General features: G+C 33.5%; 1 protein-coding gene and 1 long non-coding RNA gene across 2 annotated transcripts in view; both read left to right on the top strand.

The window, feature by feature from the left end:
• Positions 1-15,475, top strand: part of LOC100313667 (netrin receptor unc5-like protein) — a gene marked incomplete at its 3' end in the record, with an annotated part of 73,584 nt that extends 58,109 nt beyond the window's left edge. The window contains 11 exon segments of the mRNA NM_001168126.1: positions 5,288-5,449; positions 7,872-7,925; positions 8,702-8,848; positions 9,504-9,560; positions 10,132-10,788; positions 10,892-11,163; positions 11,775-12,011; positions 13,033-13,179; positions 13,324-13,494; positions 13,863-14,089; positions 14,221-15,475. Coding sequence (NP_001161598.1) covers positions 5,288-5,449; positions 7,872-7,925; positions 8,702-8,848; positions 9,504-9,560; positions 10,132-10,788; positions 10,892-11,163; positions 11,775-12,011; positions 13,033-13,179; positions 13,324-13,494; positions 13,863-14,089; positions 14,221-14,392 — 2,303 coding nt within the window.
• Positions 2,568-3,996, top strand: LOC146730901 (uncharacterized). The gene is made up of 2 exons (XR_014927496.1): positions 2,568-3,334; positions 3,823-3,996. It is a non-coding gene; the product is annotated as an uncharacterized LOC146730901 (long non-coding RNA).
• Positions 15,476-16,150: the final 675 nt, after the last annotated feature.

Consider the following 16,150-nt stretch of genomic DNA (forward strand, 5'->3'; position numbering starts at 1 on the left):
TCATATATGGAGTGATTGCAGGACATATCTTACTGATCCAGATTTGTTTGACCCAATGGTATTACTCACAATGCATCAAAATAATGACATACTTTTTTTTTGGAAGCTCCGCATATCAATTAGCCCCCCCCCCCCTCCCCCACCCCAATAATCACAATTTGAAATTCACTGAAAAATCTTTGACCCAACCATTAATCACATCACCACAAATTGTGTGTAAACATGTAATATACGTTGTATACATTTCATACGTCACATGGGACTCGTTTCGACCATAATGCTGTGAGAAGACTTGCACTTTACCGTGTTCTCATACCTGTGGAATTCTGCGTACCTGCGCAAGTTTTGATTATGAAAAAATACCCGCTGGCGTATCAGATGAGCTGTATCTGAAATGCCCTATTACTGCTGCGGAGATAAACACTCATGAATTGTGGCCCTCTGGGTAATCTTGAAGAAATTATGCCTTCATAGAAGGAAATCAGGGTGTTTTTGGCCTTAATGATTCCCCAATGCTTTGCACCGATATCGGAAATGAGTTTTTCAGTTGAAATGTGTGAAATGTTAAGTGGCTTCCCCTGGGTTTGTTTTTTTTCTTGGTCAAACATAAAAGGGTATCGGTGTCAGTTGCAATCCTATTTCAGTGCCATGATTACTTACTTTTACACGTTTACAGAACCGATGAAAATAAGTGGTTGTCATAGAAACAATTAGTCATGCTTGTGGTGATCATAACAGCATGCATGTTGCCGTTAATTGTTTTCACTTTTGCGTATTTTCACCCTCTCTCTCTCTCTCGGTATAAGTCTGAAACAAGTATTCGCTGACGTTCATAAAATGATTGAATTCCAATAACCGCTGCTGAAATTTATTGCAGGGAGAAAATAGGCGGTTTCTAATATTGCACTCGTTGCAGGTGTCAAAACCACAGTCATGACTATGTCTAAAAAGAAAATTGACGCTTTTCTTAAATGACTAAATGTCTGTTCAGCTACTGTTGTGTAGAGGATAAAGGGGAAAAATCTATAAATAGATCAAGTTGTTAACAAGTAGCTGGATATTCGATTCATTGTATCAATTTTCTTCTCTCATATTCCTATACATAATGTATGAAGAAGGTAGTTTCTAACTCCGAGGAGAGAAGCATCTTCTATCTCTGATGAGAGCCCCATGATAAATTAGGGTAGAGCTATAAAACAATGAAATGTAATTAGATTTGGGTAATAACCATTTATTTCCTGTCAATGTCTTTAAATTACTTTAATGTCGTTAGGGAATTAAGAGCCCTAATTAATGTATTTCATATACCTTTCTCGTGTACAATGTTGAATTATATGGAATATAATTTCATATGTCATACAGCCAATGTATTTGTTTAATAAATTGTAATAAATAAAATCATCTGAAAAATTGTTAATTTTACTTTTCTTATCAACATTTTTTGCATTTGAATAAATTTTGGGTCCAGCATTTTTTTTTGTGTTTTAGTATATTTCTATATAATTTCTTCATATGGTTTAGCCCAAAAGGAGAAAATATTAAAAATTGCGTGGAAATTTGGGGGAAGAAGTCTGACGATGATCAGGAGTTTATTGAATTTTGAATTTTGCTATTTTAATACAAAAAAACGTGCATTGTGTAAGCCGAAGAATAGCAATTTGCGATGCTTTTAATATATTCAATATTCTGTCTTTGTCAGTTTGATCGATGAGCATTACATGCAGCCTGAAACTGAAATTGAAATCTAAATGAGAAGTCTGGGTTATTATTCTGAAGTTATTCTTGGCATTAGTATGGAAAAATGAAATTAAATTGAATTAGCTGACAGATAACATGTTTATATGTGAGCCGTTCAATGAATACCAACGTAATAATAAATCGTCAAATTGGGTTGAAAGACAAATGAGTGTTGAGCTAGATTTGTTTTAATTTTTTTTTTTTTGAGTTTGTCTATATTCCTTAAAAAAAATGTCAGACACATATGGATAATTTAACCCTTGTGTTAATGCACAGTTTAAAATATAAAAGGGAGGGGTAATGATCCAGTTAGCCCAAGGCCATGAGACAGCCATTATTTGTTGGTGAAATGAGTACTGAAAACATCTGCTTAGTCTTCTAATCATGGCTATTAAGGCCAAATTGTATTTTTTAAGTGAGATCTTTTTACGACGGTAGTTGAAATTAATATCCACTGTTTTGTTCTTTCATGACTTTCCGGCAACCAACTTTAAAACGGATCATCATAGTTCACTTCACCTACATAAATGTCGCTATAAAGGTGTGCCGATAAAACAGCTGTTATTTCCCTTCCTGGTATATTAACGTTTTCGTTTCCTTGAAATTTGAAAACCCATTGTGTGAAATTGATGAAAGTTGCACATAGTGTAAGTAACATGAAAATATTATAACTGTGAACTTGGATGCCCAATAGACGATATTCTGTTCAATTCTATATCCCACATGTAGAAACAGGACAAACAAAACATCGTTTTGTTTTTTTTTGTATTTTTATGTTTAATAATGTGCTATACACATTTGATAGATCGGCAGTTCGATATTGAGCTATAAAAAATGAAGTTCAAACTCAAATCATTGATTTTTGTGACTGACGTTCGGTGGACACTTTTACGCAATACACAAGATCTGCAGTGAACAGAAAATAAATCAATTCACAAAGGGTAACAGTGGTGGAATATTTCTGTTAATGGTACTTCACCATGTGCAGGCTTCACTATAACAGACTGAGCCCCCTTGCTATTGGAATAGTTTGTGCCATATCTAAATTAGATGCTGCCCAAAGCGTTCAAGCTTTTTCATACCATTTTCTCCCTTCCAAATAAATGAGCAAATAATCTGTTTTATGCTGTCAGTTTTACACAGACAATAACTGAATGTTATAACCCAAATTCATGTAATTTCACATTGATAACGCTCTATTATTTCATTAAATTGCCCAGGATAATTTGCCAGTTTTTCTTCCCGGATATCATAAAACGCAATCTGATTAAAATCTGATGTAGTGTACGGGCTTTAATTATTTTGGCTATAAACTTATTTTAATTTTATTTTTTATTACTTTTGTTATTAATGCCCTTTTATTTTATTATTTTACTTTGATTTTGATTTTGTGATTTTTTTTAATTCCGCCCTACCTACATCTGAACCGATGCCTATGTAACGAGATTTCAACGAGACCCACTATCGACGATTTTAGTCAACGAATCACAGACCTCCTTCTATAGCGCACATGATGGCGTCACCGGGCAGAGTCTGATGGCAAACACACTCAAATAAAATGGCGGATTATACCGACCGAGAAAAACACGGCTTTTCGGTAAGTTTATCATTGTCAAATGCAACGAAAGTCATTTTTATGTTAATATTGTGGCTCGAATGGTTCGATTTTAGATCGTTATTTTGCATAGTTATTCTGGGAGTGACGATTTTGTTTCCACCGGTTCGACCGAACACCAGTGTCTTTTTCCAGTCGCCTGCCCTGGAGACGGGTGATGTTTTGTTGACGATCGGGCCAAAATCGTCTACGATATTGAAGCCGTAAATATTCATCAAATTGTATCAACATTTTGTACATTATACAATAACACTTTATTAAAGTAAATGAGCTGATTTGGACTGGAATAATATATTTTTTATTTGGAACACATCGCAATTGATCAGGAAATATTGTTTTGCTCCAATTTTCTGCGTCGATGCCGTGGGCCGGTGACCGCTATACAATTTAAAATCAGTTTGCATTGTTTACTATAGCTGTTTACAGTGTTCTAATCATTACGATTTACTTTTTTTTTGCTTCCATTCTAGATAATTATGCTCAGTGATGTAAAATTGAAGCGATGACTGAATGAACGAACCTTGGCTGGCGAAGATGTATCTGGAAGTGTACACATTTGTTGGAAGTGAAAAAAATATTCAATGAAATGACAAAAATTGTAAAATGCTGTGGAATTTCTTTTGCAAATAAAAATATACTAGCAATTTTCTATTAATGGTTTATTCAAGTGGGCAAAATATAAATGTACAGAAGAATTGCCCGTATACACTGAAAAGTAAGCAACCGACAGCCTGTATAAAAGGGGGACTGTGATTGGCTGTTACTTACGCGAGATTTGAACGGGACTTACATAGGCGTCGGATCAGATGTAGGTAGGGCGGAATTAAAAAAATCAAAATCAAAGTAAAATAATAAAATAAAAGGGCATTAATAACAAAAGTAAAAAAAATAAAATTAAAACAAGTTTATAGCCAAAATAATTAAAGCCCGTACACTACATCAGATTTTAATCAGATTGCATAAAACGGTGAAATTGCAGTCCTGAATCCAGAAAAAAAAAGCAATAAAACAGTTGTCAGTTTAAAGATGGACATTATTTGTGATCGTCTCGATGTGTGAATCCTACTGTGTTAACAGTCGGTGACAAATCGTGACTCGTAATTATCGCAATTTAATGTCGCCAGAAGTCCTACATTCTGACACAAAGTTGCGAGTCGTACTCAAAAGAAATTGGTTTTCTCAGCATCCCATCATCTACACTTATATGTACGTAGCTTGAAGTTGCTCGCTTGTCAGAGAAAGCAATCATTTTTTACGCTCGTGGGAGACATATTTGCCTACAGCATGATCGGTTCTATCTTCTTCCAAGCAAAAGTCGTTACTTGCAGGCTATTTGACGTTATTGTGATCTTGTCATATTTACGACACACTTCGGTACTTGATGAAATATGCGATGGAGTGATTAAAGATGTTGTTTTCAGCACAATGTTATTCGAATACAAGAACATAATACAAGTAAATTTGTATAAACACATTTTAAAAGTAAATATGGTTAGTCGGTTATAGTATTCTAATCGAAACTTGAATACTGTATTTATTCAAATTAAATGCACATAAAAACCTGAAACCATTTGGCAATGTCGACAATACTGTGTGTAAAAACCAATAACAAGAAAGATTGCACAATGAAAATCTTTGCGGTGTTTTAGCGGCACTGAGTACGTGATCTTCCCATCTTCATTGTTAAAAAACAACTTGGTAGTGTGAACTGATACAGACGTTTGATTTACACGATAATGGGAAATTATTGATGTTTTGCCGTGATATTAATTACCTCCAAAACAGATAACAGTGTTGCCAGACACATCGCTAAAGTGGGGTTACTTGAACTGAGGCAGATGTGTGCATAGTTGATCGTGCTATTTTCTACTGCCCTCTATCATTTTTTTTTTTTTTTTTTTTTAAATAAATACATAAAATCTGTTTTATTTACAGTTGATGGAAGCTGGACATCTTGGAATGAGTGGTCAAATTGTAGTCCGGAGTGCAACCATATACGTAGTCGTACATGCAGTAATCCACGGCCGCAAAACAGTGGCAAATTGTGCAAAGGATTAGACATGGAATCGCGAAATTGTACTGATGGTTTGTGCAAATGTACGTATTTAATACCATTTTCATTCGTCACATTTAAAGCAGAGCTTTAACGCATGCGCTTACATGAATAGACAGAAGCATGTCTATGGTCAGAATATTTAAACAATTCAGTGTATAGTAAAATAAAATTTGGTTTATATTTATATGACAGATGATCTTCTAATAGAACATTTCAACAAGCATTTAAGTTTAATATAATTTTTTTTTTATAAATATATATATATATATTTATAAAAAAAATTCTTTTATTAGTTGAGTAACTAGCTTGAATAATAATGCCACCTTGGGAGGATGAGGGGGTAAAGGAGGGTAAAAGCTATGATCAGTTTTGGAAAAAAACATCAGATTTTGACAGTTCCTACTGTAGTGCAAATTGCATCAAATTATCGAACACAATTGAGCTAACTTCTATTGTAAACAAAATATAAAAAATTATTGTCACCAGGAAGTACATGCGCTGCTTAAAGTGAAAAAGTATGTTCAAATTATTTTTAAGCCCAAATTCATTGTCCTTGAGAATGTTCAAAAAAAAAAAATTATTTACAGGGAACTTTTTTTTTTCTGTTATGTTTGACAGAATGTGGCCACTATGAAAGAAAATCTTTTTTTTACTAATTTAACATACGAATATCTGAATGCACTGCTTTCAATTGGAACACTATGACATCTCAAATAATTTCTCGTGTACAAGTTAATCGATAATTGTCAAAAATGAATGCAATGTTTCCTCAGCTCAAGTATGCCATGTTGTTCTTCTCTCTGGTTGAAAATAGATGCCTCAGATTTTATTAAGAATAAATAAAGTCTCATTATTATTGTTCTTTAAGTATTAAATCTATCTTAGATTGTGACATTATTTCTGATATTTATGATAAGTGAGTTTTTACATGTAGATATAAAACAACCTTTTTAAACATATCTTGTGGTTTCGGTTAGAATTTGATGTGAGTTTTTGTATTATTGAAAAAGATTCCTTAAAATGACATAGTAATTCTGTACCACTGGGTTAAATTTGTAGTTGACCAAACAATGTATGAAATCCGCTACGCTACACAACGCTGGAACACCAAAAACATCTCTTAACAATATTGATCCACATAGAATGGGAAATCATGTCAGTTAGTTCCAAAATTAAAGAAGAAATTATTGCAAAATTTATTAAAATTCAGAAAATGTTGCATGGAAATTTGGCTGGAAAACAATTCTGCTAATTAGACTAATCTGAATTTTAGTTGAATGGTACTCATTTGCATATCCATCATGGCCGCCGAAAGTCCTTTCAGATATCGTATCAGTGAAAAGAATTAGAATCTTGAGAAACTTTTCAATCATACTGTTCCTTCCCACGTCACAATTAGACTTCCTTTTTTACCATGATTATTCGTGACAACTTGGATTGTTTGTGGGAGTGACGCAATTTACGGTAATTACCCTTGAATAGTTTCAGTAATCTCATGCGTCAGCTACGTCCTTATGCCTCGTTTCAGAATATATGATTGAATTTTTTTCTTCTTCTACATTGTAATAACGCTCATCTCGAGGTGCTTTAGTGGATTCCTCCTGATAGCTACGTCTTGAGGTCAACTTCCTTCTTGACCCTATCAAAGATGTTCTCAAGTCGTTTTGATGATGAAGATAATGATAATAATTTTTTTGCATTTTTCTCCAGACTTGTTTACAATGTTTTTAAGGAGAATTTTTTCGAACAATTAATGAGAGGTTGTTTTTGTAGTTATATTTTTCAAAAAATGTAATTTAAAATTTATCTGACCAAGTAATGGATCACAAGTTCAAATTGTCAAATGCATCCTTGATCAACTCGGCATAATTTCAGTATTTATTTTTGAAATCCCAAAATTACCAGAGATTGTTATCAGTTTGAACTATGATTATAATCTGTTTTTGTACATGATTTGAACCAAAATGTCAATTGCAGATGACACCATTAATGATCATTTTGATTGCATTGTATTGGCTTACTGCATATTTAGTAAAAGAAATGTTATCATAATTTTATCGATTCATAGATTCATGGGTTTTTTTTTGAAATTAAAAAAAAAATTCTGAACAAGATTATCTTTTTTATTATCCATAAATCCAGTTTTTTTGAAGAAAAAAAAACATGTGAATGAACCTTGTGAGTCCCATAATTTTTCCCTCAAAAATTATTTTATGTTCCTAAAATTTTTGATTTTTCTATAGTCTACAGGTGTTGATTAAAATTTTTGAGGAAAAATGATATTATTTTGTGAAAGGTAAAAAATGACATGGACACTCAAAAATTAGAACGTAAATTGGGATCAAACATCCCCAGATACATTTGTAAAAACGACAGCTGTACTATCACTTTTGACTGAATATGAACAATATTACATCATAAAATGGTTTTTAAAAGTAATTTTGTATTCAATTTCATTCACAGTAGTTGGAATTGAAGGAGCTGAACATCAAGAAAGCGATCTGACGGAGCCCAAAGGTAGGTCATGTGACTTTTCATTTCCTATCATTTCCTACAAACTGATCTATTCTGACAGGCACAATGGAGCTTGAAATGTCTCCCTGTTATCGACGAGCTTTGGCTTTTAACTACTGATATTCGCGTCATGTCAATATTTTCACCGTTGAATAGTTTGCAACAGTTCGTTATTGCGTTAAGTTTTATAAATGAAGTATAAACGACAGTTTGTCATCGAAAGCGGTAATTAGGAAAAGGGGAAACGTTCCCTGAGTAGGCAGCGAATATTGTCCTTGGAACTGTATTTGTAATTTTGTACGAGAACCAGATACTAGGGCGACAGACAATAATTGTTGAATTTCACAGACATGAGCTGAATTGATAAAAATTAGTGGTTACATTTATTTTGGTTACTTAGAAGTTGTTAAGATTTCATTCAATTGTCCAACCTTTTATTTCATCAATGCAAACAATACAAAGTATTTTATCCTGTCACCCCTTTATTGATTAATGGTATAGTCCATCCTGTCACCCCTTTATTGATTAATGGTATAGTCCATCCTGTCACCCCTTTATTGATTAATGGTATAGTCCATCCTGTCACCCCTTTATTGATTAATGGTATAGTCCATCCTGTCACCCCTTTATTGGTATAGTCCATCCTGTCACCCCTTAATTCATTAATGGTCTAGTCCATCTGTTGAATATTGGTGCACCTGCATGTATGTCAACTTTATTTGAATCTATTTGTCGTCAATTAAGAGTAAAATTTATCTATTTTTCTCTTTCTATAATAGTCAAAAAGGGGTCAGGTGATGGTATAGCCTTATACGTTGGACTCATAGTGGCATGTGTGGTGTTTATGCTGGTGTGCGTCTTCATCGTCTACCTGATTCATCGCAAAGTTCGTCAAGCTGGTGTGTATATAGACATCAATGCTTCAGGTACAATGAGGGTGAAAGTTGACAAATAAAATGGCAGCCATTTTGAAATGTCTTCATCACCATTGACCTTTGCTTTTTGACCTTTCACTTTGAATAATTACTCAGATTAAGAAACATGTTTTGTGGCAAGAACTGTTCATATTCAGAAATTAGTTTATGCTCAAATTTTACATTATTTTTAATTTTGACGTATTTTTCACTGTTTAATAGATCTTTAGCAGGGTGATCAATTCTATTATATCATTAATTAATTAGCTTATTATTAAAAAAAAATTAATTTCACCATACAGTCAGCTATTTTGAGCCAAAGTTGTCGTGGGTCCCATGTGACTGTATGTGTAGTATACATGGTTTGTTTACATGATATTGGAATGTGCATTCCACCACAACCATCCAATTACTGTAAAATGCTTTATTTCAGTTAGAATTAATTTTTGTGGAAAAACAAAACATATTTGCTGTTTTTCACGAAGTTTATTTTCATTGATTTTTGATGAGTCAAATGTAAAATATAGGAAAAACGGGTATTACCAGTGGATTTTGTATTCACTGATTTATTCCTCGAGTGAAAATACCGAAAAATAAATATCAAGTGAAATTAAATTACTTCACAGTAAATTAAACCAATACTTATTTATTCATGTTTTCTTTGTAGATATGACACTTCCTGGAGCTTGTCCAAACCAGATAAAAGGGCACAAAATTGGGCAGGGTGAGTATTTAACCTGAAATTATATTTCTATTTAAAAAAAAAAAACCCACACAGGTGATTATGTTTTAGTTCTCTGTTTAAACTTTTTAATCAGACTGAGATCAAATAGAGATCAAAATGTTTGTCCCGTACCTCAAGTATATAGTCACATACAATTACATTTTTTTCCCTTGAAGACCGACCGTCTTAGCGGTAAACAAACTAACTCAATTTGATTTTGAGGAATTTGATTTTTACTTAGGATCTTTACAAAATCAAGTCAAGATGATGTTAGCTTTGTTCATAGTGTAGTGTTTATGTGTTATATTACCAGAGGATTTGATTTGCTTAAAGCGGGGGAGTCGTCACTTTCGCATGCGTCAGATGGCCATAGCGTGTCATTGTTTACAAACAAGCGTCTACCAATGAACCTTTGCATTTTTAGCGTGTGTTGTTATCGTCGCTTGGGACTCAATTCCAGCACATGCACAGGTGACGACCCTCCCGCTTTAATGATTATCTTCAACTGGCACAGTTCATTTCAACTGTGGCTTTGAATTTCATTATTTGTACTATATTTACTTCTTATTAGACAACGCTCACATGGCGATGTTATCTATTCAGCCTGATGTCACACAGTCGACATGTCAATTACGCAATCAGAATCTGATGATGCGAAATGGCGATATGGACACAACGAAGTTGGTGATGATTTCACCGCCTGTGCCTCCAATCTACAACATACCTAATAACAAATCCAAAATGTCCGATTCAATGACGCTGAGTGCTACAACGCCGAGTGAAAATAAGTACGAAACCATTCAGCCTTTATCTTGCCCGGAATGTTCTGTCACGCCATCGCAAATTTCACCCCGATCGTCATTTGTGTCTTCGTGCTACTCTCCTGTTCATTCGCCGGATAAAGAACTAAATGTGCTTCCATTGGATGATGAGGCCTTGAAAGAAAAACTTGATATTATCCGGGAGACAGACTTGATTGGCTCCTCAACGGACCAATCAATAAAAATGGCTGTGGAAACAGATGATTGCAACTCAGAAAAGAGCTTTGGGACTCTTAAAAGTTTATCTGATAGCAGTTCGCGGCCAATGTCAATGTATGACTCAGACAATCTTGGCAATTCTATGTGTTCAATTGCGAGTACCACATTACCTACACATATTGACCCACGATGCATTGCCTGGGGCATGATGGGACACCGAGGAGGCAGACTTACAGTCCCTGATACAGGTAAGAATGTGGGAGAAACAACATTTCTGATTGGCCAATATGCTACTAGGTTTTTAAACCAATCAATATTATTGTTACAAACACATTCTTATTTTCTCACCAGGCGTTAGTGTACTTATTGCGGAAGGTGCTTTGGCCAAAGGTCAGACTGAAGAAATTTACATTGCTGTGTGCAGAGAGGAAAAAGACAGGCCGAAGGTCAAAGCAGGCAAAGAGACAATTTTAAGCCCTGTTATAATGTGTGGTCCAACACATCTGAATTTTAAGAAACCTGTGGTGGTTCAGTTTCCACACTGTGCACACGTAGAGGGTTGTAACTGGGTGTCTTCAATATACACATGTGACTCTCATCCAGATGAACCCCCTAACTGGGAGGTATGTGACATTTTCTCGTCTTTAGACATTGTCAGAAAATGGCAATTTATAATTTTAATCAGTCATTCAGTAATTTTTTAACCTTTACCGGTTTCCAAATGCTGTTCATATGCACAGTATGGGTTATTTATTCATGAGTAAAATTTATCATTAAATATAAACATTATTGTGGCAGCAAATATAGCAAGTTTTCTTTGATACAGGGATGTGAAAAGGAAATGTGCTTCAGATTTACCGATACATATTATTTTGCATTGAAATAAATGAAAAAAATGTTTTTTTATTTTATAATAAATCACATCGTATTGTTTTAGTCAAAATGTACCAAATATAATCTTTTTTAAATTGTCACTAAATACAAAATGAAGATTATTTCCTTGACAATTCTATTTTTGTCAATCAAGCTATCATATTTGATTTACCACATTTCTTCTATTAGAAGCGCATGCACTTAAATTGAAGATGTGCTTCTAATAGAACAAATATGGTATGTGCGATTCTATTGGAAATGCGCTTCTGATAGATCAAGTATCATAAAAACTTACAATAATGAATCTAGATCCTGAATGGAATGAAACTAAAATGAATTTTTTTTTTTTTTTACTTTTTAGAAGGTCGTCACAATAGGGGAGGAAACAATTAACACACCATTATACTGCCAGTTGGACGAATCAGAGTGCTTCTTGATGGTGGATCGACTGTCAAGGTTTGCGTTAGTTGGTGAATCAAGACCAGGTCATGAAGCGTGTAAAATATTGAAATTAGCTGCATTTGCTCAACCGCTGAGATCGTTAGCAGACTATAATATTAGAGTCTATGTTGTTGATGACACGCTGGAAGCCTTGGAGGTAAGTAATCCCCAATATTTTGCAAACAATTTTTGTATTACCGATTGTCGACATCCACTTTGAATTCTTCTTAAAAATTGTCGGCTGTATGGGATTCATACAAATATAACAGATTTTTCTAATTTTAGTAAATATAGGTGTAATTTTTGGTAAAAAAAATTTTATTTGAAAACAACAAATATTTTAATATCTTATATGTCACTACCTTGGTTGGACCTCTATCAAATTTGTTGCTTTTGTGATGACAGCTCTCATTCTCAAATTTTTGTCATTTTTAGAATTAAATAGAAATAATTTTGTTATCTTTACATTCGTTAGTGACTATTTTTATGTAATTACCACCAGTCTATAGTCACCACTTAGACAGTCCCAGGGCATAATGTATGAGCAACCCTTTCATCAATATTTTTGTAATTAACCATAATAATTACTGGTAGTAGCATTCTGTTTATAAAATTTATAATTTCCTAAATTCCAACTTTTTTGATTTTGAACAAAGCAAATAAATGTATTTTTGTTGCAATTGTACCATTTCAATATTACAAATATTGTGTCTCAAATGTATGAGTTGTCGATCCATAAACAAATAATCCAACCTGTCTATAAAGACCATTGTAATGAAGTCCATGTGTGGTCACTGTATTCTGAATCATTAAAATATTATTTTGTTTTAAAAAAAAAAAAATTAGCACTTGCACTACTAAATATGGTGCTATACAAACCCAAGATGGAATATGAATATGGTATGGCTTCTTCGGAGAATATGTACAGAGAAGGAAACCTTACTAGTACAAACTCAAACAGAAACCTACTTGAAACAAAGTTTAGTTTGTAATCTGCCGTCTATGCTATGTACATCATTCATCAACAAATTGTCTAGTTTAAAAACTTACAATAAAACAAATTAATTTTCGTTTCAGAAAAATTGATTCTCACATTGATAATGGACGCATAGCAGTTTTTCAAAAAACTGAAAAATTGTCTTATTTTCAACAATATTGAATTTTAAACTTTTTTTTAGGGTGTGGTACAAGTTGAACAAAGGCTCGGAGGGCATTTATTGGACAAACCCAAACAATTGGAATTTGTCGATAGTGGTGCTAGCCTCTGTCTGACCATTGACAATATTATGACTGGATGGAGAAGCAAACTCTCGGCCAACTATCAGGTGAGACTGCCCTCAGTGCCAGCTTCATCAAATTGTTTTGTTTTAAACTGCCCTCAGTGGTATTATTATTAAATCTTTTGTTTTTTTATTCATTCTCCAATATGAAAGTGGCTTTACATAACTAATGGTGATTATTGCTTGTAGGAGATTCCGTACTACCATATATGGAGTGGCAACATGAACGCCTTGCACTGTGCCTTCACTCTGGAGCGGTTGGATCGACAAATACAGAAGATCCACTGTCGGATAACAGTCTATCAGGTGTCAGGCGGAAAAGAAAAACAATGTCTGCAAATTTTAACGAATGTTAATGAGGTATGCAGATATGTCCGATAAATTAATATAAAATACTGAATACTGATTGGTTAGTTTGAAGCTATAAATTATATGGTTATATCATTATCCATCTAGTTAGATGAGGTATTTAATTTCTTGCTTAATTTTTTCTGCATTTTTTCTTATATTCTTCAATATTTCTAAAAATAAACCCTAATTTTGGAGCCAATTAACAAAATTTGGGTCAATTTTCAGTTTTACTCGAAAAATTTGGCTTTTTTTTTGTCTCAATCTTCTGAAAGAAAATGCAGACTATTGAAGCAACTATTTTGTGAATTTGTGAGAAAAAGCGGGAACTGGTGGTGAAAAAGTTAATATTTTATATGATTTGTTTTATTTTATTGCAGACTAAAGCACAGTTTCCACCAGAAATGTTGTATGGACTTGGTCGCAGCCGATCCTCTACTGTCACAACAAATTCCACTTCAGGTTGCAGTTCTATGACTGTTGATCCACCTAGCACAGTTTTTAGGATTCCACGGCCAACGCGGAATAAATTATGCATCTGTCTGGATCGACCAATGAAGAAAGGCAATGACTGGAGGTTGTTGGCGAGAAAGTTAAAAGTTGATCGGTAGGCATATTTGATGTCAAAAAATGTCTTTTAAAATAAATTCATTAAAGATTACTTTACGAGAAGCATAAGAGTAACAAGTAACCTAATTTTTTGTAAATTAAGTGCAATTCTTTATTATTAATTTACAGGTATATTAACTTTTTTGCAACAAAACCAAGTCCAACGGAACACATTCTTGACTTGTGGGAGGCACGATGTCGAGGCGAGAGAGCGCTGTCGGATCTTTTAAGAATATTCAAGGAAATGGGTCGAAATGATGTGGTTGACCTTATTGAAAAAGACGTAGGGTCCTGGATTTAATGAATCGAACACAAGCAGCTTATTGGGTAGATCGCCGATTGTGTTTGAAAACACACAAAATGTATAATGAGGCAACGGAAAAGGAACAGCCCACCAGATATTTTTTATTGTACCATTTCATGTACAGAAATACTACTAGTTAATGCATTCTACTAGTAAACCTGACTGGATATTAACTTCTGATCTCATTTGATAAGTTTAACTTGAAAACTGCCAATGCTTTTTCTTTCCTTTTTTTCACTATTTTAAAAGAAAAAAATAGTGTATAGTTCGAAAGAATGTTTACAAATGTTATTGTTTCAAGTTTTGTGAAATAGATTTCATAACATAACCTTTATATCAAGGTTTTTCCATACAAGAAGGTATGATGCGATACAATCAAAATTTGTATTAGTGGCCTGGTAACCTGTATTATTATCAGGGCTATTCAAATCAAAATTTTGTACTTTTTAAAAAGGCCCGGGGGCCTGAATTCTTTATATTTTGCAATTCAAGTGTGTCACCTATACAACTCTTGTGCATTCTAATCAAAACATTTTTGAATTTGAAGTGGCCTGATAACTTGAATTCTTTTATAAATGGTAATTCAAAGTTGCCTGGTACCCTGAATACTATGTGTATGGCCAGAAAGTCGTACTATTCAAATCAAAACTGTGTTCGTGAAATTGCCCAATTTTTGTAATTGAGTAGACATGTTAATTTATGTTGGGAATCAGTTCACCTGCATATTTAGGTTGACACGATTTACATAAAGTGGTCGAAGTTGACGTATATTGCATGATTATTTATTGGACCAATCATGTTTAAAAATCTAATTTTTTTGGGGATATTATGAACATTTTACTTCAGTCTCATTGAGGAGTAGACACCCCCTGTAGGTTTATACCATTTACAGAATAAAGGAAGAGGGGGGTGTTCACTGATAATATATTATTTTGAATACATTTCCTGATGTTTATACAATTTTGATGTGATTCTTCAATTTTGTATTATTCTTGTTTTTGTTACACAAAATGTTATATAGTGCATCAGATTATTTGAGTTCCCTTTGAAATAAACTCTCAATGCCTTTTTTTTTAATAAGAACTAAATCAAAAGCTAATGTATTTTGAAACTGAACAGCCATATTGGTTACCCTAGCAACCATGAGCAGCCATATTGGTTACTCTAGCAACCACAATTTTTTATTTTGCTTCAGGTATGCCAGGTAAAAGGTTAGGGGTCAGTTGCCAACAAAAATCAGTTTTCCCTTTTTTTTGTTAAAATTGTACTTTATAGGGAAAAAATGTCTTTGTAGTGATGCAGAAAACAAGAGCAATATCAAATATCATTGACAATTTGTTTGTTTATTTCACTGTCAAAGCTTTTTCCTTTTATTTAAATATACAGAACAGTTTTAGCTGTTACTATGGTAATCTAAATAGTAACACATAGCAATATGCTATTGAGCAACTTTGTTTGGATGTAGGAGGGTCTTTTCTCGTAGAGAAGGGAGAAATCAAAACCTAATATTACTGAATGATTTTTGTGATACGCTTTGTATGTTTTTGCTACAAAAAAAAAGACATTCAATCACAAAATGCTGTATTTATAGCTTATTCTATCTTTATTCACACCTTTGTATTCCTGACGTCATTGTTTAATATATTCTTAGTAACCATTGTAGAATAAATAGCGCCCTCTACCAGTCATTGATAGATACAAGTACATGTAGAACAAAATTTCTTAGTAACCATTGTAGAACAAATAGCGCCCTCT

The sequence above is a fragment of the Saccoglossus kowalevskii genome, chromosome 19 (assembly GCF_978046115.1).
Source record: "Saccoglossus kowalevskii chromosome 19, keSacKowa6.1, whole genome shotgun sequence".
NCBI lineage: Eukaryota > Metazoa > Hemichordata > Enteropneusta > Harrimaniidae > Saccoglossus > Saccoglossus kowalevskii.